Source organism: Ochotona curzoniae, unplaced genomic scaffold (genome assembly GCF_017591425.1).
Source record: "Ochotona curzoniae isolate NIBS_2020 unplaced genomic scaffold, NIBS_Ocur_1.0 contig_883, whole genome shotgun sequence".
NCBI classification, from domain to species: domain Eukaryota; kingdom Metazoa; phylum Chordata; class Mammalia; order Lagomorpha; family Ochotonidae; genus Ochotona; species Ochotona curzoniae.
Window position 1 is genome coordinate 37,489,926 of NW_024466599.1, and position 24,101 is coordinate 37,514,026.

The 24,101-nt window shown below is 40.2% G+C and overlaps 1 protein-coding gene across 1 annotated transcript in view; it reads right to left on the minus strand.

The window, feature by feature from the left end:
• The window catches only part of ANTXR1 (ANTXR cell adhesion molecule 1), a 194,004-nt gene that overhangs the window by 124,656 nt on the left and 45,247 nt on the right, over positions 1-24,101 (minus strand). Inside the window, exons 4-9 of the mRNA XM_040994030.1 lie at positions 23,868-23,949; positions 22,506-22,539; positions 21,246-21,325; positions 18,653-18,721; positions 17,492-17,572; positions 5,227-5,287 (exon numbers count right to left, since the gene is read on the minus strand). Of these exons, the coding sequence (XP_040849964.1) occupies positions 5,227-5,287; positions 17,492-17,572; positions 18,653-18,721; positions 21,246-21,325; positions 22,506-22,539; positions 23,868-23,949 (407 nt within the window). The remainder of the gene's footprint in view (positions 1-5,226; positions 5,288-17,491; positions 17,573-18,652; positions 18,722-21,245; positions 21,326-22,505; positions 22,540-23,867; positions 23,950-24,101) is intronic.

The window sequence follows — 24,101 nt, forward strand, 5'->3', positions numbered from 1 at the left end:
TATTACTGTGTGCGACAATGAAACGTCTAGGTATTCGTCACTTGCTCTGTTCATTCGAGACTTTTGTACCAAATTATCACTAGTGATATTTGGTCCTGTGAAGTCATTGCTTTTCTGTCCTATTAGATGTTGATGTGGCATGCACTATCTAAAGCTGGTAGAGAGTGATGTATAGGTTCTTAAACATTCATGGCTTTTCATTTCTATCCACTTTAGTGAGGCATAACTGACAGGAAATGACTTGCATATCAAGTAAAAAATCATGAGATAATACCACAGTCAAGATTGTGAACACATCCAGGAGCCACAACTGTTCCTTAGGCTTTCTGCCTTCTCTCCTCTGGCCTCTTCCACTCTTGCCTTGCTATCACTAATCTGCTCTCTAACTGATGAGCTTAATGGAAGTCATGCATACTCCAGGGAATGGGTAGTATACACATTTTTTAAATCCATGCATACAAAGAATCTTCAGAAAACATTATGAAAATGTGATGCATGGATTTCACACCAAAAATAGTTTCACATTAAAATATACCTTTCAATTTCATTTTCATAAACTACCCTAATATATTATTTTTTAGTTCCTAGAATTTCATATAAATGGATTCATATATTATCTAGTGACCTTTTTTTGGATCTGGCTTCTTCACTCAGCATAATTATTTTAAGACTTATTCATAATTATTTGATATTTACTTAGCTCATTTTTATTGTTGCAATATTCATTGTATGCAATAAACAATAGTTTGTTTATTCACTTGTTTTCTGATGAACAGTTGAGTTGTTTACAGTTTTTGGCTATTAAAAACAGAGCTGTTACAAACATCTGAATAAGACTGTTTGGATACAGATTTTTCCCTTTTTTTAAAAAATCATAGATAAATATGTAGGGATGAAAATACCAGGTCACATGGTACATAGTAGGTATATGTCTAATTTTCAAAAACTGTCAAAATTACTTCCCAAAGTAATTGTATTATTTTATGCTCTCCCATCAGGGTTTGATAGTGCTTCCTCCAAGCAGAAACAGCTTAAAATGAAAGGGAGGCCTGACAGATGTTCAAATTGTCTACTCAAAAGAGGTGCTTCATGGCTAGGCATGAGCACTCTGAAAAATCATTAAAAATGAAATCACTGATGTTACTTGAATTTGTCTGCGTAGTCATCTAATTTCCAAATGATGAGTATGAAGCTTAAACTATCTTCCAAGCACAATAGGAATAACATATAACTGTTTCAGTGATGAACTGATTATAACTTCCATTTCTGGTTCAAAAGAACTTCCCATGTAGAACATGTGATTCCAATCAGTTCCTTCCTGGAGTACTTGACTGCATAGAACATTGTGAACTACGAGCTTGTGGCTGATGGAGTGGTACTAAAGGAAGACTGTGCTTAGGCTTAAGGGTGTATTTTCTGGAAGAGGAGCTAAATTAGGCAGGATCAAGGTCTAACAATGGATCAGTCTTCCTAATTACACAGAGCTCAGCTTGCAAACATATTTAATTAGGGACCTGAAGTGCCTGTACTGGAAGGGAAGCAGATTTATTAATTGCAGGTAATGTTAAAGTGCTAAGTGGGCTCTTCACATGGCAAGTGACTTCCTGCATGCTTTAGAGCAGGGACTGTAAATATGACATAAGTATCAATCTACATGTCAGTCATATACTTGGAATGGATATTGGAATGAAAGGAGGATAGTGGACAGGATTTTGAACTGGAAAGAGTATATAGTTATTTTAAAGGCAGGCCATTTGGTCTCCAACAATATTCAGCTTTCTTTTTAAGACAAGATGAAAATGTTAATTTTTACATGAACTCAGATTTTCAACACCAGCAACAAACTTAACTTTAAAAAATGCACTGTGAATACATTTTCAAAAAACTAGCTAGGGATTATAGACTGGCAATTCATAACTTCTGAAAGTGGATGAGTTCTTCCCCTCCCCAGATGGTTTCATCTAAGACATTGACTGTGATTGTTTTTAACCAGAGCCAATTCAATTTTTCTGCTGTTTCTCCATTGAGATTTCTCATCAAAATACAAAATAGTCCCAGGAGAACTTGTTTGTTTAGTTGTTAAAAAAAAATCTGTCATTAGTGCCCAAACTAAATGAAGTTTTTAGAAACATAAAGTTGTAAAGGAGACCTAAAGGAGATTGTTCTCTAGGTAGTACATGTTCATTCTGCCATTGCTCATGTAATTCTAGGGTGGAGACGTCAGATCACACATTCCATTTTTAAAGAGCATTGTGATGAAGGTCATATGTGTTCACCTAAAATTCTCCCCAACTTCTTCATAGTGGTCTCCTGAAACCATGCGTAATAAGCTTAGTCATTTCTTTCTGTATGATCCTTCTAATCCTTCACATATTAGAAGATGCTCCTGTGGGCATGTCAATTCTTGTGTGCATTTCTGCTTCCTTCAGTCTTTTCCCATTTTTTGCCCTTGCTGCTCTTTGAGCAGCCCTCTGCTGCAGTCCTTGGTGCATGGTTTTAAAATTTATTGGAACACATGACCATCTCTCAGGATAAACTGGGAGTTTCATAGAGCCTCTCATTTCTGTACTCATGCCTTATCATGATGCATGGCACATAGAAGACACTCTCTAGAAGGAAATAAGGAAGAAAAAATGATAGGACAAAAAAGGGAAAAGAGCAAGGAAGGCAGGAGTGGGGATAGAGAGGGAGACGAATATGAGTGAATGCTAATTTTTTTTTCAGATTCAATGCCTTTTCCATGGATATGCTTTTGTCAATGCCACTCTAAACATGTGGGGATACTATCTGATCATGGACTCATAGGACTATGGGCTCTTTGACCTGAAAACTGGGTGTACTGATGTACATTAAGATTGTGTGTCTGCTCCCACCCCCTCCCCCCAGGATATGCATTAGTAGCGAGCTGGTTTGGAAGCAGAGCAGGAGCTGGAACCCAAGTTGTCTGACGTGGGATGCAGGTGTCTCAAGTGGTGACTTAACTGGTACATCAAATACTTGTTCTTGTCATTATCTTTGCGTTTTCTTGCATCTGTCCCTGGTCCTACATGTTCTATTAAGGCTTCCTTAAACCTGCTTGCAGGTGAGACTGGTTGTTTGAACTCCAATCCAATACTTTGTGTTTTTCTCCTTAAATTTCACCTGGTTATTTTCAGCACATTATGCAAAGGCTACAGTTGGATTTGGATTTTACTGTCTACAGGGTGTGTGGTTTTGCTGCCTCTCTCAGCTCAGTGTGCTGTCAGAACCACTGCTGCTGTTGAGCAGACAGTGAGAGCCAGCTGAGATCAAAATCTCAGGAGATCCACTTGCCAGGACAGGTTGGGCAGGGATTCACAGTAGGATATTCTCTGGCAGGTTGAGGAAGGGAAATAATTCACAGAGCACAAGGGGAGCGAGCTAAGAGCTGGTGCTTGGTTCCACATTTCAGAACTGTGAACAACTGATTATATTCTAGTTTACTTTTTCCCTCTGCACACACCGTGAACCATTTTGCAGATGCCCTGATGGATTCCAATACCCTTCCCAATCTTTTGATGGGGATTTATATATCTTTATATAGGTACACTTTTCTCACCTAGATATGATGATGTTAACATCATGATTCTAATGCCCTCAAGGACATGGACAGCAAAATGGAATCCCACGCATAATGAAAGTTACATTCACTCCAGGGAATCGTTCCCAATAGTATTTCATGAAAATCCACAGGAGAATTTCTGATGTATAAATTTCTTTTGGATGCTTCATTTTCTTCTTAATACTTTTACTCTGTCATCAGCATGTTTTAAACCTTCTGATTCTAATTAAGGGTGGGGGTAGAGTTTGCCTTTTCCCAAAACCTAGAGCTAGCTTCCATCATTGTGTCTTGTATTACTTTTTTCATTATATGAAACAAAGGAAATAAATAGGCTAGTTTACTGTGATACAAAAAGTATTGTTAAAAAAAGTAAGACATAAAATTTGCATATAAACCTGATATTTTAAAACTAGCTGAAGATTGGATTGGATTAGATAGCTTAGATTGGATTTATCAGAGATTTGCCTAATTGATTGGCTGTACCAAAGAAACAGCCATTGGAACAATTCACCAGTTGAATTGCTGTAACTTGCTTAAATTTACCAATGCATTTTCTGCCATTTTTCCTTGTATCCTCTTTCATCTTGAAAAGAAACATCTTGGGGCCAGTATTAAGGCACAGTAAGTTAAGTCACGGCCACCCCCTGCCATTTCACTGAGAAACCCAAATGCAATTTTACTTAGTTTTAATTCATTTCTTTTTCATTTAACATTCAACTATAAATCTATAAATTTATAAATCTATAAATTTTCTAGTCTCGGGTCTTGTGGGCTCTGATATTTCTGTGTCATATTCATTTGATTGATATATGTGGTTGTTTTATTATCTCAAACAACTTAGTGGGATTTAAGGGAGATTTTAGTTCAGTCTGAGTCCAGGTTCACTTAGGAAGGCAATTTCCATTAGCCAGTATTTTTATTTTGGTCTCGTTCTGCTTAACTTTCTAATTATGCTTCATTTTAACTGCGTAGCTCAAAATGGCATTAACCTCTTATGGTTAGAATAAAGGAGATAATAATGATCAAATAAACAAAAGTGGCATTACTCTTTAACTGTTTGAGTCAAGACGTTTAGTCAACATTTACTCACCACCTACAAAGGTCAGGTACTCTGCTTCACAGTGGGAAGTGGAGAGAAGTAAAATTTTTTTCATCAAGAAGATTATAGGAGTGGAACAGAATCATGTATATGAATTAACAGAAACTGCAATGATTGTTAAACTTTTTGGTACAGTACAAGGTTGGAATAGATCTAGTAGGATTGCTAAATGAAGAATCAGTGTTTCTTTATGAATGGATAATTGTGCAATTAAGGGACTCCTCTCTTTAAATTAAGGATCTATAAAAATGTATTCTAGTCACACACACAGTATAAGGATGTAATTAATCTAAATATTCCACACATTTATTCTACTGAAAGCGCACAAAGCCTAGAGATGGTCCCAAGTGACATGCAATTAAGGTTGCTCACTTCACAAGAATCTAGCAAAGCCTTAGCATTGAGATCCTGTTACTTAGCAGTTTCTATTCCCCCATCCCAACACCTCCTACCTCCCCGACCCTTCTTCCAAAGAAGTAAACATGCAACTTGAACCTAAAAGATCATCAATTCTATGAAACTCTATTAGCATTTAATGGCAGATTACCTCCTGCACATATGGTTGATGGCTCTGCTGCGAGAATTTCAATGCAGGACTTCTTCAAAATCTAGAAGGAGAGGGAGTAAGAAAGTCAGTGCACAGCTTATTTTGTTAAGAGTTTTGCTTTTTCGCTTTTAGCTACTGAAAATTAAAAACAGGCAATTTCTCCATTTTTATTTTTATTTTAAATATTGAATTTTATGGTACAATTCTGCAGAGTCTGGGATTCCCCACTCCCCCAATTCTCACCTCCCGACTGGTATTCACCATATTGTTACAATGTTATAGTCCTTCTTAAGGAGTTATAATTTCATCAGTATAGAAACAGGCAATTTCATGGACATCAGGTGTTCTTTGGTATATATTTATTAGCCCCAAGATATGCCAGTCTGTAGTTTCACAGAGGCTTAATTTAGAATTGCAGCAAACGATAGATAAAATGATAGATGACAATGGTCAGTCCTATGTGATAAGGATGGGGGTAAAGGAGCAGATATGAGCCCTGGAGTCCTTGGGGCAGCTTGCTGGGGCAGGTGTACTGCAAAGGGCTTCCATGAAGAGGTGGGAGATGAGGTTGCATCTCAAATGGGGGGAATGGGTCAAAGAGGGTTAGGGTTCAGGTGGGGATTGGCATGAGTACAAGTGAGAAAGTAGGAAAAGACAGACCTCCTTAGCTGGAACAAGTGGAGCTCTGAAAAGTGGAAGTAGAGTGCTAATAGGCACAGTTGGAGAGAGGATACAGACTCTCCATATGTGTTGTGCATGTTACTTGGGGTTCCTTTTTTGTTAGAATGCCCCTGGGAAAATGTTGTGGGGAAAGACTATGAAGGTTGCTTGCTGTGCCCCTGAATCCCTGCAAATGAGTCATGTATAGGTGACTTAACTTATCATCCCAAGGTAGCAGCTTGATTTGGGCCTTCTTTTATTAATTTAGAAGTTGAGATGGCTCACAGTACTGAAGAAGACCATTTATCTACCTATGACAGGGGTATTTGCTAAAGAAACTAGTGGTACATCATACAATCTAGAGTCTGTAAAGAGGAAAAAAGAGTCCATCTTTAGTATTGGAAGTATCCATGAATTTACATTGACATATTTCTTTACATAAGCTCCTGTGTTCCAGCTTGGTAATATGTACCCCAGATAAAATAGTCGAATAGATGAAACGATGAATTACCAGGATGGGGGAATGAATTAAAGAGAAAATCAGAGTAAGACAATGCAAGGAGAAAGAATAGCAAAGGAAAAAATACCCTGTGAGGGAATATGGGTGGATTTGATTCTGGGGTTTCCAGTAGCAAGTGGAAAGGATTGACAATATTTAAGGGTTTTTTAGTCTGTGGAATGAAATCTGTGAAATGAAAGCACACTTGTTTCTCAGAAGAGATAATATTTACCCATTCTGGAGGGAAAGCTGGACATCCTTACGGAGAAGCATTGGAAAAGGAAATGAGCAAATGCTTAACATCTTTATCTAATGCACAGATGATAAAACATTTGAACCTGTTCAAACCAGATCCCTGACAACCATGTATAGGCAACTCCATATACCTGAAAGTCACAAAAACCACATTACTTTCTTGGGTAATCCTTGACTTTAGCTTTTTCAGTGACTTTCCCTTCACTCTGTATAATTTTGTGACATTTTCATGTTTGCTTCTTCTATTTGCTTACAGCTTCCTCCATATTCTGCAGTTGGAAGCAGTTTGTCCCTTCAGTCCTTTCCTTTTTTCACCGGGTCTCTGACTTACCACTTCCTCCAGCCCTCCCCTTCTCCATCCGGATTACAGGTGTGGCTGTCTTTTCACTGCCATTTAGATTTGGCATCAGAGGCCTCAAGGATATATTTTGGGCCTAGTGTTTCTTTGCTGGCTTCTCTACCCTCTCTTTCCCTGTGTTCTACGCAGTCTTTTGGTTTCTTTTGCAGGTATCAACACATCCCTGGCCTGAGGCTTGCTGGGATTTTGGTGCTCGATTCACACCACAGCCCTGCCTGAAGAGTGACGACTGTCCTCTCTCCCCTAGGTTACTAGCTAAGTAGCTCTTCCTTCCTCCCGGTCACTTCAGCCAGGGGCTGCCGTCATTGAGGAAGAAAACCATCCCTTCAACATGTCTCATGTCCAAACAGGTCACAAGTGAAGAAAATTAACCCTGGGAGAGATCCTTATCAAATAGTCTCATGGGAGCCACATGAAGTTTATTTATTTTTTTTTTTTTTTATTTTTTATGTTTTCCCTGGCGCTTGAGAGTTGATAAATCATTTTATCTTCTACAAGCAAAAATTTCAAAACAGTTCAAAGACAAAAATGGAGTTAATGGATCTATCCTCTCTCCATTACTCACAGCACATAGATGACATTTTCAGCCATGTAAATTCTAGAGTTTGAACTGACATTTCTGAACCTCGTCTACCACTTAACTAGGGATCAGTCAAGGAACAACCATGAATCCTTGACCACAAAGGCACACTAACAGCATCCGTCATAATAACCACATGCTGCATTATTCCTTCAAAGTGTCTGCAATTACTTGATAAATTTAAGGAGTGTATGAAGGGCCAACAAAAGTCAGCCAAATGATGTGATTCAATCCAGAAAAAACACAACTTTCCCAATCTTAACTTGAAACATCTGGAAGGGATGCCTGACAGCCAATAGAGTAAAATTTATTGGGGGGCGGGGGGGATGGGTTAAGATTTTTCTGCAACTGTGGCTTCTATTCATTGAAATGTCTGGTTTCAAAAGGTAGGAAGTCACAATAGCTCTGGGTGGATTTGGGGGGTTCCCATGATTACCAGCAAGCCAGACTATACAGTAATCAGTCTGTCTGAACGGCAGCAGACAGCAGATCAGCTTAGGGATTGCAGACTGGCTGTAGGCGGGCAGGCAGAGCATCCCTTCCTCCACATTGGTGGGAGCAGCCATGGAAAAGGCACAGATACTGCCATGGGGAACTACAGAAGGGAAATCACTAGGCAGAGTGGCAGAGACTCGTGCTGGATTGGGGTTGTCGGAAGTGCAAGACTTGGAGGTGAAGGTATCACTGGTCCATAAATGAGACAAGCTAAGACCAACACACACTTCATAATCCCATGTGAGGAAGGTCTTGGCGCTGGGCCTGTCTTTACATGACCTGTGCTCCCTAATGAGTTCAACTTTTCTGAATCTTGATTTTGGGAAACAGTTTAATAAGCTGAGTAATAACTTGGAATCCAGAAATTCAATTGCATGGGTCAACTCACTGGTGACCAGTGTGGCCTTGGGCAGATTTCCTAAGAACTCTAAAAGTCTGTTTTTTCCTCTGTAAAAGTGAAGCAATGCTACCTGAAAAAACTACCATAAAGCTGTTGTGTTGGGAAAATTTAATGATACCATACAGGTAGGGAAATCCTAAACTGAGCTATTGTTATCAAGAACTTTAGCTCTGGAGGCAGCCAAGGTAGAGGTAGGCTCTGGATTTATGTCCAGATTCCAGCCTTATCATTAACTGGCCATGTGGCCATATTATTAAGCTGCCAATCTCTGTAAAATGGAATAAGAAAAATACTGACTTCAAAGGGCTGTGCAACATGGATATTCAGCCAGCCAGCTGAGATCCAGTAAGATGGCTTGTGTCCCATATCAGAGTATCTGGGTTAATGCCCAACTCTGACTCCTGATTCCAGATTACTACTAAAGCAGATCCTGAAAGGCAGGTCATAGTTTGAATAACTAAGTTCCTGTCTCCCATGGGAGAGATCTGGATTGAGTTCCAGCTCTTGGCCCTGGTCCCAAACATTTGGGAAGTGAACCAGTAGATGGAAGCTCAATGTGCCTATCTTGCTTCGAAAGAAAGAAACAAAGAAAGAAAGAAAAGAAAAGAAAGAAAGAAAGAAAGAAAGAAAAGAAAGAAAAGAAAAGGAAAGGAAAGAAAAGAAAAGAAAAGAAAGAAAAATAGGATGTATGATGGTTAAACGAGAAAGACATGATTGTGGAACTATTTTGTGTAATCAATGGGAGTTAGTTGATAAAACTCATATTGGATTTGAAAGTGAGGAAGAGAGAGTGAAACCGAGAAAAACTGACAGAACTAGATGAAGGTGACTGATCAATTGATAATTGACGACTCTTGGGCCACCAGCCAGCATGTGCAAAGCACCAGAAAATGGGCTTGCACAACCATAGCATCAGAATGTCTAAGGTATTTGACCAATAGCTGTTACTTCTGCTTTTGCCATCACTATTACTACTACTACTATTCTCTGGCAAGGACCACAGTTCACACAAGCATATTCGACTATTCTATCACCCACTGTTGGATTCATGCTTAATCAGATTTGCTGAAAACAAAACAAATAAAACAAAACAAAAACAAAAATTGAACCAAGGCTAATACTATTTCCATGAAAACTTTTGGGTAGATTTCAAAGAGAAAACAGATGGGAAAGCACGCTTGAAATCCATAAAGAACTAAATAAATGCAATGTGTTAGTGGTGGGATTAGTTTTGCATACCTCATCAGATTGAGGGACTAGGAGAGGCAGCAGATGTGAAATGACTTTGCCAAGTTACGAGAGCTCTTTAATATATTTGATGTGAACTCCTCCGTGGACCAGTCAAAGTTGTATATTAGAGTCTACTTTCTCAAAATCTAAAGACCTATAGTTTTTTTCACAAAGTCCCCAGTTGATGCAGAGATTCTTTGAAAAATATTAAACAACTGAATATTTCCAGAGCTACGAGGAACCTTCCCTAACCCCCAGCAACTTATTTTTCTTTCCTCTAATTGCCCTTCCTCATTCTCTATAATAAGCAACCAATCTTTATTTACCTAACATTCCCTTTGGGAGGATTTTCTGTGTTAATGATGGGCAGTCTCTTTCATCCACTCATGGGATAAGGACATTTTGCTTCTACACATATTTCAGAGCACATTCCATAGAGTATTATTTGTTATGATTGGTACATCTGGTTTTAAGATACCTAACTTGCAGCAGGCAGAACCAAGTGTAGTTAACTATCTATTGGCCAACTTTATGCCATTTTCTAAGACAGAACTCTGGTGGTTTTCCTTACCCTTGCTTTATGTCATTCTCCAAATTCAATATGAACTCTACCACCAAAACCCCAGTAATCTGATCCTGGATACAGCTCTGTATCCATTAGATACTAGTATAAACTACTGTTCTTCAGAGGACTTACCATAGCTTATAATTTTGTAATTATATATATGTCTGATTGCTTTGTCACTATTTCATCAGATAATAAACTCTATAAAAGCAAAGACTGGAATTGTTTTTATCCACTACTATGTCCACAATGCCTAACTTGGCACATAATAAGCACTAAATAAATATTTCCCGAGTAAATAAGTGAATAAATGGTACACTTTGTGTTTTGTCTGTGAGAGTGTATCCAGTTTGTTTAAATCAACGCCACCCTTTTCCTACATTTCACACTCTGAGACTCTGGCCTTAAGGAGTGAGTGTAGGGCAGTAAGATCCTAGGAGGGAAGAAATTCATTTTCTCCTCTGACTAAAGCACTCTTCCGTCTTGTTTTGTGCAGGAAAGCTCAGATAGCTGTGGACGCTAAAATGAGCTGATTCAGTAAAACGAGCTTGTGTGCTGGCAAAGTGAGTGGCCTTCTCTGGGAGCTGACTTTGTGCAGACCTTCTGCTCTTCCTTTTACAACGGGGCCCACCAGATTCCTAGATCCAGGAGGAGCTGCAAGAAGAGTGGGAGGGACCTGGAGATTAGCCCAATCTGTCTGTCCCATTCAGTCTTTACAGCTAACTCTTGAAGCTGTGGGAATTTTTGTTAACATCCAAGCCTTTTAATAAACTTCATAGAAATAACAATTTGGGAGAAATGACTGACCTCACAGTCTGCAATGTCTGAGACTAATTAATGACTGGTGAGGTAAATGACTTCCTTAGAAAAACCAAAACATTGTTCACTACAGAAACTACAATTGATTGTATTTATGTTTTGTACCCAGGCCTGCTAATGTGATTGGAGCTCCAAAACAGACCCACACAATTGCTTACTGGCTGTGCCGTGCAGGTCTTCTAGGGATCATGAACGCTGTAAATTCATTCATACCTTAAAATTAATAAATGTGCAAATCCCAGTGCTGGGACACCATGGGAAGGACGGCATGTGGGGCAGCATCTGCAATTGTGTGACTTCGTATATCACAGGGAGGAAGGGCAGAGAGCATGGGCTAGGAAAGTGGTTCCAACAATGGAATCCATTGGAGTTCATGGGTGCCAGAGTTCCTGGTGGAGCAGAATCCAGGGCAGGCTCTTTAGAGAAGGAATCAGATGGGGCAAGGGAGAAGAAAGGTTTCTGCTGACAACAATGGAGTTTAATTTCAGAGAGGCCTGTGCAGCTGAAGAATGCCATCCCATCTGCTGGTCCTGGACTGATTATTAATACACTGAAGTCCAGCAATTCCTAGGAGCACAGGCAGGAGACATGGATTGGAGGGTCCCCTACAGTAGTTCCCAGCAGGGTCTTTTGCAGGGTGGATGGGGGGGAAGCATGGAACACAGACGCTGTCTTTGGTGATAGTTTTGCTGGGGCTGGGGCCAGATTAGCAGAATACATTTCTTTCTTTTTCCCTTGATGGAAAGGGAGAAATCAGAACAGGATCTAGTTTTCATACAGAAAATAAATTTGCTTGCATATATACCATGGGATAAATTTATTCCTTAAATTTGCCGAACTTACAGTTTTCCTAATAACAAGGAGGATGCTCAGGCCCAAGCTTGTAAAAAATCTTTGCAAACATTGCTGGGTTTGTTCAGTGCTTGTTTATTGTTGATCAGATATGCAGAAAGTTCTCTGTGCTGACTCACCCTGACACTAATCGGAAGCACAACACGGGCTTAAATATTTATTCTAGAGACATGCTGCTAAGTGGACATGTCTTGGGGGCAAGAAGCAGCTCCTCCTCAGCAGCAGTGCTCACGGTTCCATGCACTGCCCTCAAAGGATATTTGGAGTGGGGGCAGTGCGGGAAGAAAGCATTGCTCTAATCAGGTCAAGGATTGGGACTGAAAGCTGCTGACCCATGCCAGGGTCATTTGAATGCAGTTTTCCTGCAACTTCCTGTTTCATTGTCTGCAGTGCTTTTCAAGGGTCTGCTGGGCCTTTACTTCTTTTTCTTGTTTGCTGGCTGGTGCTACTTTGCCCAGCTGTGGTCAGTGGAAACTCCCTCAAGAAGCCACAAGAAGAGAAGGCAAGGGAATAGCTTCTTCCTTTACAGTTTCCCTGGCTTAAAGGACTACAATCTTCCAACCATCCACTTTTTCCCTTTTAATTTTATCACCGTTGTCGGCAAAAGCAAATAGGAATGCTGCCATGGTCCAAAGTTCTCATTCAACCTGGACATGTCTTCTGCAACCTTTACAGTCTCCTGGAATTACGGACAATTTTATTGAGTTTCTTCATGTGTTGAGTAGAAATAAGAACTTAGCAGAAATACTCAACTGGTGGTCTGCAAAGCCTTAATGTCAAGTTGCCAGCTCTTTGAGAGGCTGGCCCTGAACCGCCAGCTAAGAACTGAGGGAGCCTTCCTTGCCTCTCTGGCTCCACGGATTCTGATTTTGCTAGTGCTGTACCCACAAGAGCCGTGCCATGCTGTTTCATGACTCTTGTGCTCAGTGCTTTCCTCTCGGAAGCGGAGCTGCTTCCTGGTCCATCTGTATCATTGAGTAGCGGCTGGTGATGGGTATTAGTGACAGACCTACATCTGTTGGAGATCTCTACTCACTGTGTGGCTTTGAACAAGTTAACAAATCCCTCTGATATTACAGTATCGACTTCCACAGATGGAGTGATAATATCTACATCACAGCACTTGCCATTTTAAATGGTTTGCACTGTACCAATTCTCCAAATGCTTGTGTCATCATTTTTACCTTCCTAAGGAAACATGGCATCTGGAATCATGGGACTGGGGTCCCACTCTACTTTTCCTCTTTAGAAATGCTTGCTGTTATCTGAGCTTCAGCTGCTTCATCTGTAACATGAAGCCAAGAATATTTACAGGATTGTTATGATTTTTCAATTGGGATAATATTAAATGGGACAAAGGGACCCTGTCTGGTGCCCTGATAAGTTCACCACAGTGGATTTTCTTCTGTTTTTTTTTTTTTTCCTCTAGTTCCTTTCCTTGAGGGGTTAAAGAGGAAAACAAGCGTGAGCACTTGGAAAAGTAGCACATTGCATAAATCTGACCTTCAGTGACGAGTGGGGAAAAACCAAAGTGAAGTCTGAGAATACAACATGCTATCCAACTTGACGGTTACCTCCAAGATAACCAGCTTCTGGCAGTCCCACAACGACTGTCCATTTCCTCAGGCATTTACAGCTAGGTGTTATGAGAAAGGTGGCATTCTTGGAGCCAGGATTCAAGTTTCCCATTCCAGGAAGTGAGTATTGAGCCCAGCAGCTAAGATGGCCACATACCACAGGCATCTCTGGGCTCTGTCCTTGGGTTCTATTCCTGATTCCAGTTCCCTGCTAATGTGGACCCTGGCTGGCAGTAGTGATGAACCCAGGAACTGGAAGCTTGCCAGAACTCTGTGTCTCTCAAATAAATGAGATGAAAAAAAAAATCACAGTCCATTACTATGAGCAGGTGAATGTGGGACAGCCCAGCTAATCTTCCTGTACCTCCTTCTCCTCACCTACAAATGAGGACAGTAAATCTCTTGTCAGGGATGGTGGTGGTGATGGTGTGAAATGGTGAGCCCAGGAGCTGCTGGCGAGGAGATGCTCAAGAAGTCTTGGTGGGTTTTTTTAGGCACTGGAATTATTATCTTCCTTTTAAAAAATAATATTTCTGACCATTTTAATTGCATATATTTATTTAATTGCTTTTTATGCGTTTCTCTCACTAGATTCTAAGCCACATCAGGACAGAGTTTCCACTTGCTTAACTTACAACTGAGTGACCTGTGCCTGCCGTGGAAGGTTTTCAATGAGTGTTTGATGGATGAATAAATACCTGCCCTGCCCCTTCATGGAGGTTTTAAAATCAGGCAGAGAATCTTCTGAACCTCCTAGATGCTGCTGTGTCATCTTATTTTGGATAGGTAACCCCAGACCTACTTTATCATGAGAAAATAACCAGCCACAAAAACATCACCCACGAGAAAAGCTGGGACTGGTATTTCAGAATGGGAAAAAAATGAGAGCTTTCATTTCAGTATGTGAAAGGGGAAATGAATCTACTTTTTAAGAAGCTGCCCACTTTGGGCCATAATTGTTTCTGTCTGGTTTGAGAAAGGAGAGTCCTGCTCTGCGTGTCCTTGTGTCTCTGTCCAAGCAAATCAATTAACAACAGTCTTAAGAATGGGTTGCAAATGCTAGGAAGGCCAATATTACCAGCCTGATGCTCAGACAAAAGCTTACATGAATGTTATCATTCAGCTAAAAGTTGGGAGCTTCAAGTGTAAAATCAATTTTCTTTCCTTTTTTGGGAAACTGTTTTGCTAAAAATTCTAAAACCTCTTTTGGAGTTGTTTCCATCTGGGGAGGGGAGAAGTTTTATAAAGTTGTGTAGATTGGTTAAGGAGACAAGGGTGAAATATTCAAGATAGATAAAAAGATCCGAATTATCTGTGAAGGACTCAACTGTTGGATGATGTTAGGCTCACACACACTGCTAAAGATAAAAATAATTGTCCCTGTTAGGCAGACAGGCATCTGAAAGTCGGACTTGGGACATAGCTTCTTATTGAGCTGCAGCCTCTGGGTGGCCCTATTCTCTTCCCTGAGCACCTGCTCACCCCCAATAGAATCTCTTCTGAAATGACATTAGTTACATATTAAAAATGTTTCAGTGACAATACCCATTATTATGGGTTCCAGTCAAAGCCCCTTTGAAAAATATAAATGTTTCAATTTCAATTCAATATCTAGGCTTCTTTCTCATTACTTACACAATTACCCAGTATCTTCCACTAAATGGTTAGATCTTGCTGTTACTGTCCTCTGAATCTGTTTCACTCTTTAGGCTGCAGATGAAGCTGAGGTCACACACCCCTCTGGTGCCACTCCACATCCTTTCCTGTTCTTTCAGTTTTCCTGGTCTGCTCCACCTTCTCACAATAGTGCCTGACCAGAATAATGCACCTTGAGCTTCAAAGGATTCAGGATTAGCCTGAAATCTTTGCTTCAGATGTTGTTTGTTTTAAAATTTTTTAAAATTATTTTATGGTTTTGTTTGAAAGGCAAATAGGACAGGGAGAGGGAAAGAGAAAGAGAGAGAGAGAAACAGAAATCTTCCATCCGCTGGTTCACTCTTCAAAATGGCCATAATGGCCTAAGCTGAGTCAGTTTGAAGCCAGGAGCTTCTTCTAGGTCTCCCACCTGGGTGCAGGATTCAAGAACTTGAGCCATTCCCCGCCGTTTCCCAAGTTATAAACACGGAGCTAGATCAGAAGTGGAACAGCCAGGACTTGAAGTGTTACACATATGAGATGCTAGTGTCACAGGTGGAAACTTAGCCATACCATGCCACAGTGCTGTAGCCATGCCATGAGTTGTTGTTTCACATGTGGTTCTCGTTATCTCTATGACTAGGCATGCCACAGTGGTCCCAGAGACCCCTAACCTGTGAATTCATAGTTGGCTTGGATACTTCCCTATCATTCCTCATTTGAATATGTCTTTATTCTTTGTGAACAATACATCTTGAGTAAGATAACTGTCACCTGTATGTATTTAAGATAAGAATGCCTAACCTGAGTGAAATAACATTTTGTAATTCTGAAAACTTAAGGTCATGTATATTAATGTTCTAAAAATATACTGGAGACACTTATTTTTTAAATGTGTATTTAAAAGATGTTTAAATTCATTGCAACCATCTCAAATGGGAAGAAGTTCTTGGAAGGAACTGGTAAACATGATTCCCAGGTGACTTTAATGCAGATTCAAGTTGACATTAATGTATCTCATATGCTGTGGACAGGAAGCAAAAAGCTTGGTGTGTTTGAGCACTTATAATTTTCCTGGTAAAGTATTTGAGATTTTCATGAACAACCCTTGTAATCCTCCAACAAATCTACCATGCTAGTCTTCTCATAACTTCCTTTTCACAAAACAGAAAGTATCAGGCATCTAAGTGGTAAGCGCTTGGTTAGCAAACTCTGGGTTGGATGGTTCCAAGGTCCCTTACATTCTCCTTTGTTTTCTACTCCGCTGCAGCTCCTCATGGACCTTGGAAGCAGGAGTATCAGGGAGGCACAGGCATGCTGGTGCATTAAAGGGATGGTCTGTGGAAGCTGTTAGGTCCCAAGTCACTGACTGGTAATCCCAGGAATCCAAGCCCTCTCGAAAGACAGGAATCCTCCAAGCTCTGAATTAACATCCTAGACCCAAAGTCTGGAGTGTGATAAACTTCTGCTCATGACCACGTGTTGTCTGCCTGGTCACAAAACCTGAAGGGTGAAACTGCAGCCCCTCTGGCATCATTACTGGTGCAGTGAGCACAATGGACTGCCAGCTAAGGCCTGAAAGACCAGCAGGATCCAATATTCCAGCTGGACCAGGTGTCGGGCCAGGTGTCTGGCCAGCATATGAAAGATGGAGCAGAGAGGCCCTGGGAGTCAGGTTCCTGTTCACCATCAGGGAGAAAAACTCTAGAAAGTCATTTGTGTGCATGAAAAGGAGCAGGGCACAGAGCAAATCTTGTAGAACTCTGAGGCTCTTGTGTTTGAGATTAGAGGTCGAAGGTAGGGCCCTATTCTTGCTGACTGCCAGAATCACCTGCGGGGATAGAAAATGTTTCTGAAGCCCAAACAGCACCTAAAGCAGAGGCTGGGGCATCTGTTTCCAGGAAATTTCAGTGAGCAGCTGGGTCTAATGTGTCTCCACCTGCCAAGCAATTGAGGTCCAGTTGCAAATGTTCTGCAGGTAGTTTGCCTTCAGTCACATCTGCAGTGCTGAGTTCAGCTAAGTGTACACTATCCCACAGTCGGTGTTCTATGAGAACCAAGACGCTGCCTGAAGTTTGGCTCACAGCCCAGGCAGGGTCCCTTTCAATTTTCAACTTTTCCATTGTAAGGTAGAATTGATCCAGGAGAATGAAAAAAAAAAAAAAAAAGCATGAGAGGCAGAGGAGGTAGATGTGGACGTGGCAGACATAAAGATATATGCAGCAATGTTCTATCAAGCAGAACACCACCACCTCAGGGAGCAGGAATATGAGTGTTTCCAGTAATCTTCGGGCAGAAAGCGCCTGGGCAGGCAGCCTCGAAATGAGGAACTCTACTCACCGAATGGATGATGCCTTGCAGAGCCTGGAAACCATCATTCACAGGAAACACGTGGTCCTTGCTGTCCGCGATGCGAGCCAGCTGAGGGCAAAGCAAATGGAGAGGTGTCAGGTTTGGCCACGGAGAATTTAGGAGAACTAGGTTTGTGGGACCTCCACCTAACTTTCAGAACTCAGAAAGGTGAGGGCTCAGGGCTCTCACCAAAGAGCCTTCTTCAGGCATGATGAGCTTACCAGGGGCCTCTCTGGAGCAGGCCCAGGGTTGGCGCTGGCACTTGGATTTGTTTTAGTACTTTTTTCCCCCTGGATCAGAGGTAAGATTGCTCAGCTCAGTGAGCATTTGGCTTGAGTAGTTGTATTTATGGATCTGGGGACAAGCCATTGGCTCAGTTTTCTCCCACTCACCCAAATTCCTACTGGCAACTTTATTTAAATCAAAAAGACCCAAGTCTTTTTTTTAAGCAACTTGAAAAATAAACCCAGGCTTTTGTGTTGGGCAAGGCCAAAGAATTGGGACCCTCACCATTCACCCAAGCTGCTGATTAAGGTATAGGACCCTGCTTTTGGTTTGCCCATTCTTGCTTTATGATCAGAGGAAAGGAGAAGCTGATCTGAGAGCTTTTCTATTCCCAATGCTTTCTGCAGTTCTGGAATGGCCACAGTCAGATTCAACACTAGCGAGTATGGTTTTTAAGAATATCTTTGCTTTTATGGATTGCAAAAGTAACACATACTCACTGTGAAAATTTAGAAACAATAAGAAGAATTAAAATAAAAAGAAAACCAAGGCTTCATACTTCATACTATCTTTATAAACAATTTGATACATAGTACAGTCGTTCATACTTTTTCAGTGCAAATATGTGCATATTTATGCTATATTGAGTACACACTATTTTCACTGCTTTGTAATGTCAACCAAAAAAGTTGAATCAAGGAAGTGGTTGCCTGGAACGTTTGAATTAAAGACCCCACATGCATCAGCAACTGATTTCACGTTCGTACTGCATCCAGTACTTCCTTTCTGCTTAGCATTTCTGGAAGAATAATCCATCTCAAGAATGTTTTTCCTGTGAATGGGCCCTTGCTATTAAATGCACATGCTCTCAGCATCACTCACAAGCTCAGTGTGTCCCCCACCTGAGGAACTCCATGGTCATACCTGTGTTTCATTGAAGTCTTTCACACCAACACAGTAAACGATTGCGCCAAGATCTCGGGATCTGTTAGCCTGGCAAGGGAAGAAATGGTGTCAGAGGCAGAAGCAACAGCAAACCATTCCTCTTGAAAATGCTGGGCTAATTCAATGATCTGGTATTTACTGAGCACCTACTCTATGTCAGGTGTCATATTGGGAAACGTAATCTCTGTCCTCAAAGAGCTCACATTCCCATGAATACCACATTGGGACATGATGGCTTGGAGGGAGGGCTTAGTCCACTGAGACGTGTTTAAAAGATTCTTCCAAGTGGACTCCTGGCCAAGGGCTTTGAAAGTGGAAGGAGAGGAGAGGGAAATCAGGCTAAATCATAAAAAAAATATTCTGGGAAGTGAGCATCTTTTTGAGTAATCAGATAGATTTTTTACATACTTGTAGAATGTCACTGAGAGCAAAGCTGCACAAAAGAATGCAGTACTGGGAATCTGATATGCCTGAGTTTGATGCCTGGCATTGCTCTGTAAAGTGTTTTGGGGATTAAGTGAGATGCACTCTTTGTGAATAAATTAGTCTAATGATAGGCAATTGTGGTCCATATAGGAATAGAAGAACTCATAACTTTCTCTATAATTAATCATCGAGAGTGACAAATGAATGACATCTAGATGTTGCCTTAATTCTAGCATTAGATTTATTAAAGACTCTGATATCTAATTTTCAGATTCTCCTGTGTGTGAAAATAGAAAATAAATATTGGAAATTCTTGGCACATTTAATAGGTGTTCAATTGATAGTAGCCATACAGCAAATGCACAACGAATAACACGTTCATTTGAATTGTTTTTCTCCTCTCTCAGAACTCAAACCCACTTATGACAACTAAATATTGAATTATAGAAAAAACAGAAACTTAGATTGAAAAGATTGAAACTTTTTTCGATCATATGTTAGGTTACTGTTGCTCCTTGTAGGATTGAACAGACTCAGTTTAACCCCAACATTATCTATAACAATTCTGTGACTTTTCTCATTTAGTTAGATTTTGCACAGAATTATCAAGAATGGAAAGGTCCAATTTCTCTAGATTTTGAGCTTAATTTTTCTTTTTCAGAAAGCTTCCTTCTGTTGGTATTGGCATTCTGGATAGTGTTCCCAGTTTATATGTGCCATAGCTAAAATTCCTTTATACTAACTGCTATTTTAAGCCTATGACATCCAACATTGATTTTATTTCCAGTTTTTTCCTTATTAGGGTTTTTATTCTATTTGACCATTATTTCACACCCAAAGAGGCCATTTTGCATTCCCATCACATAATTTTAAGGTTACGTTGTAGAAATATATTCTTTCCAGACACTTGCCTTGGCAGTCTATGTGATATTAACTGGTGTGTTTCCCCATGGTACTGGTAGGGGAAAAAGGAATTAATTTTCTTAGAACCTTTGCTCAAAGAGCCCTTCACAACAAGACCCAGGAGGGCAGCCACTGTGTTAAACTCACCAGTGTCTCCTGTGATTACCAAAGTGACCAAGATGGGGGTCAGCACGATGGCTCAATGGACTAATCCTCCACCTATAAACACCAACGTCCCATATGGGCACGAGCCCATGTCTCAGATGCCCAGATGATTCAGTTCCCTGCTTATGGCATGGGAAAGCAGCATAAAATGGCCTAACTTCTTGAGGAGACCTGGAAGAAGTTCCTGGCTTCAAACTGGCTCAGCTCTGGCTATTGCGGCTATTTGGGGAGAGAATCAGCAGACTGAAGATCTTTCCCCTGCTGTCACTCTTTGTCTCTGTTAATATGCCTTTCCAATCATAATAAATAAATGCTTTTTTTTTTAAAGTTCCCCAGCATGTGACAATCTGTCAATTAACATTGACTAAACAAATACACACTTTACACTTGCTAAGGGGGCTGAACGGACATTAAATAGCAGTTACAAACTTGAGGTGAGTTTACTGATGTGATCAACTCCTCTGCCAGCATGCAGCCTCTCTTGCCCTCACTGGCTACTCTTCTCCTTGCTATAGTCTCTCTACCAGGGGGCAGAATGAGTCTCTGTCACCAGTAAAGTGTCAATAAGCTTCCATGTTATCTTTTTCTTTTCTATTTTCTAGTTCTTCAGAATTTTTGGAGTCTGTTTATACAAACCAAAAGTTTCATTTAGAAAATTATTTCACTTGCTTTGAGAAGTAACTTTTGAAGACATAACAAAAAGGAGGTGGAAATATGGAAGGAGAGAGCGGTTGCTGTTAGTTTTACCACCGATTATCATCCAGCTTTGATTCTTACAGTGGGAATACAGTGAAAAAGCTTTTTGACAAGACTGGCCCTTACATATTTCAATTAAGAACTGGAAATTCACCCTTTAAAAATGAATTATTACTGCCATTATTTTTACATATGCACACAATTTCATTCAGGGATTTTGCCAAGATCATCCATCATTTTGCCTGAGTTGAGTGCACAGCTTGCATCAGAAAAGAGAAGTCCTGTAAATTTGACTTTTCAATAAAAATAAAGGAAAAAGAAAAAGAAAAGAGAAATCATATTTTCTGGTGTTTGTTTACACACAGGCCAAATCAGCCCTTACCTCCCTCTCTGAATAGAAAAAGAGATCTTCATGGAGTTCTCCATCAGTTAAAGCAATGATGACGCTGGCTGTTCTGTAACCTGTTTAAGACAACACAGACTACCTTAGTTCATCCTGTCCCACCAGGGGAGAACCTCTCAGTCCCAGGGTTAGATCTCTTAGAAGCTTTAACCAGCCAAAGTCAATCTCTTGATAGTCACCTGCTCACATTTGGGACTGGAAACAACTCTGGCAAGCACAAGAATGCTTTGACGGGGAACTGAGGAATTCAGTTTTGCTCCGGGTTCCTCAGTCTGTCTTACACACCAGCCACACTTTGCAAAATGGTCATTGGCCCAACAGATTCAAGTGTGATTATTTTCCCTTTGAAACCCATGTAACTGCTGTCCAGACTGTCAGCTGGGCTGTTTGGCGGTCCTTGGCCGTACACACAATCCCTATAGACAGTTTGGCAAAGGTCATCATGATTTACAAGCAGGCTGAATGTGCTACAGCAGACGACGAAACCTACAAGAATTCTTATAGTGACTTGTAGACATGTAGTTGCAATGCTCATAATCGATTTCTATTAGTAGCTTTTGGTATGGATTCTAAGTCTGCTCTATTTGTTGCTGTTTAGAGCGAAACAGGAAGTGGACACTTTCATAGGCATGAGAGGAAAATCACCATCATAATACCGAGTCTGTTTTAAGACATCTGCCTGAGATTTTAAAAATGCTATGAAAGATATGGTAGAAATAATAGCTAAATAATAATAATTATTATTATCTCTATGTGTTAGCCACCTCTAACTACCTTTTAGTATGTTGTTTTCATTAAATAAAAGAAAGGTTAAACCAAATTGGCATGTTGATCTTATTATCATACCCAATCACAGTAATAAAAAGGCTTGGAGCTCAGAGGAACTTCAGAATATTAAAACTGACATAAAAATCCAAGAGTTTGCTAAACTCATCCAAGTATGCACTAATTTAATAAATTCAGCATGTGAAGCTTCATGGTGATTACAGACTGCAGCCATAATAGGGAGCTTAATTACTTTTATATAACGTTTCTTGGCATAGATATGCCAGTGAAATCTGACTTAGTACATGCCACCTTTCCATGCATTCTTTCTTCATGATGACATGTGTGCACAATCGTTATAGACAATATCACAAATGGCTTTGGAACATGAAATTACTAAGATTTTTTTTTTTGAAAAGTCTACACAGAGGAAAGTTAAATAATTTATAATAGTAATTTTTACAAGAGTTTTACCTTGACTGTTTTCATAATAAATCTGCTCACTGGCCTGAAAAACACAAGAAGATGTCAGAAATATAACTACTTGCACACACTTGTTGTAAAAAACAAACCCAGGATTTCATTTTTTATGGCTGAGTAGCACTCCATAGTGTATATATCTATGTAGTAAAAACCATTATGTTTAGTGAAATAAGCCAGTCCCAAAAGACAAATACATGCCTTCTCTGCTCTGTGCTAATACCCAGAGTACAAAAAATGTAATTTGCATGAGTGAAATTGATACTTTAGATCAGATTATTGTTTATAGTGTTTGTCTACTCTCTTCAGGAACAATGTTTATTTTTCTACTTGTTCTCCATTGAGTTCTTCACCTAACGAAGTATTAAGAATGTGCCTGTGAAAATTTGCAATTGTAAAAACTTTAAAAAAGAAGAAGAAACAAGGGAGGAGGAGAGGGGGTGGGAAACATGGGCAGGACAGAGGGGAAGGTGGGAAGTACCACTAAACTCCTAAAGCTGTGTGGTGAAGTGCATGAAGTTGTTCACCTTACGTAAATAAAATAATTGTAAAATAACTTTTAAAAAGAATGTTAATGTCAAAAAGGAAATAAAGAACAAAGGGAAGGGAGGAAGGAAGGAAGGAAGGAAGGAAGGAAGGAAGGAAGGAAGGGAGAGAGAGAGAGAGAAAGAAAGGAAAGGAAAGGAAAGGAAAGGAAAGGAAAGGAAAGGAAAGGAAAGGAAAGGAAAGGAAAGGAAAGGAAAGGAAAGGAAAGGAAAGAAGAAAGGAAGGAAGGAAGGAAGGAAGGAAGGAAGGAAGGAAGGAAGGAAGGAAGGAAGGAAGGAAGGAAAGGAAGATAACTACAGCTTGCCTGTGCAAACACATCGGCCCTGGGCTCTGGTGTTGGATATGCAGCCAGGGCTCAGGATGGATGCTCTGTATAATTCGCTCAGGCTTCCTTCACACCTTGATGGATGGTTTTCATATAAAGTTACTCTCTCATTTAAGACTGGAGTCATGAACTTAAAATGCACTTAAAATTGTCCAACTCTTGTTTTTCTTAAAGCTGAGGTCACGGAAATGGTCTCAACCACGTCCATTTAGGATGGAGAAGCCTTGCACAGAGCAGTATTCATGAATGACAGCCAATCATCAGCCAAAAACCCTCCATCAGTGCCATAGAAAGAGGAAGGGGAGTTATTTTTTTCTAGTTCTTCTGGACACAGTTATTTGTGCACATGGTTTAGGGTGAATGCTCCCTTGCCACTGGGTCTTACCCAGTCCCCTAAGTTCAAATATTTTATCTTTTTAACCATCAGGTGTTGATACTTCCATATCACACTTTACATTTGAATTTGAAAACTGTTTTCAGCTTACCCTTTCAAATCCTTCATGCATGTAAGTGTCTCCTCCCGGCAGAACTTTCTGGAGTTCTTCTAGGCCTTGACGGATCTGCTCCCTGAAATCCAAAGACACTCTGTTAGTTTTATTAGAGCATTGCTTTTACTTTGCTGTTGGTAGCTAAATGTACTGATATTATTATTATTATTATATCTGGATACTGTGTATTGCCCCAATAGTCCCCTAGAACTCATGAGAAGGGAAGTCATG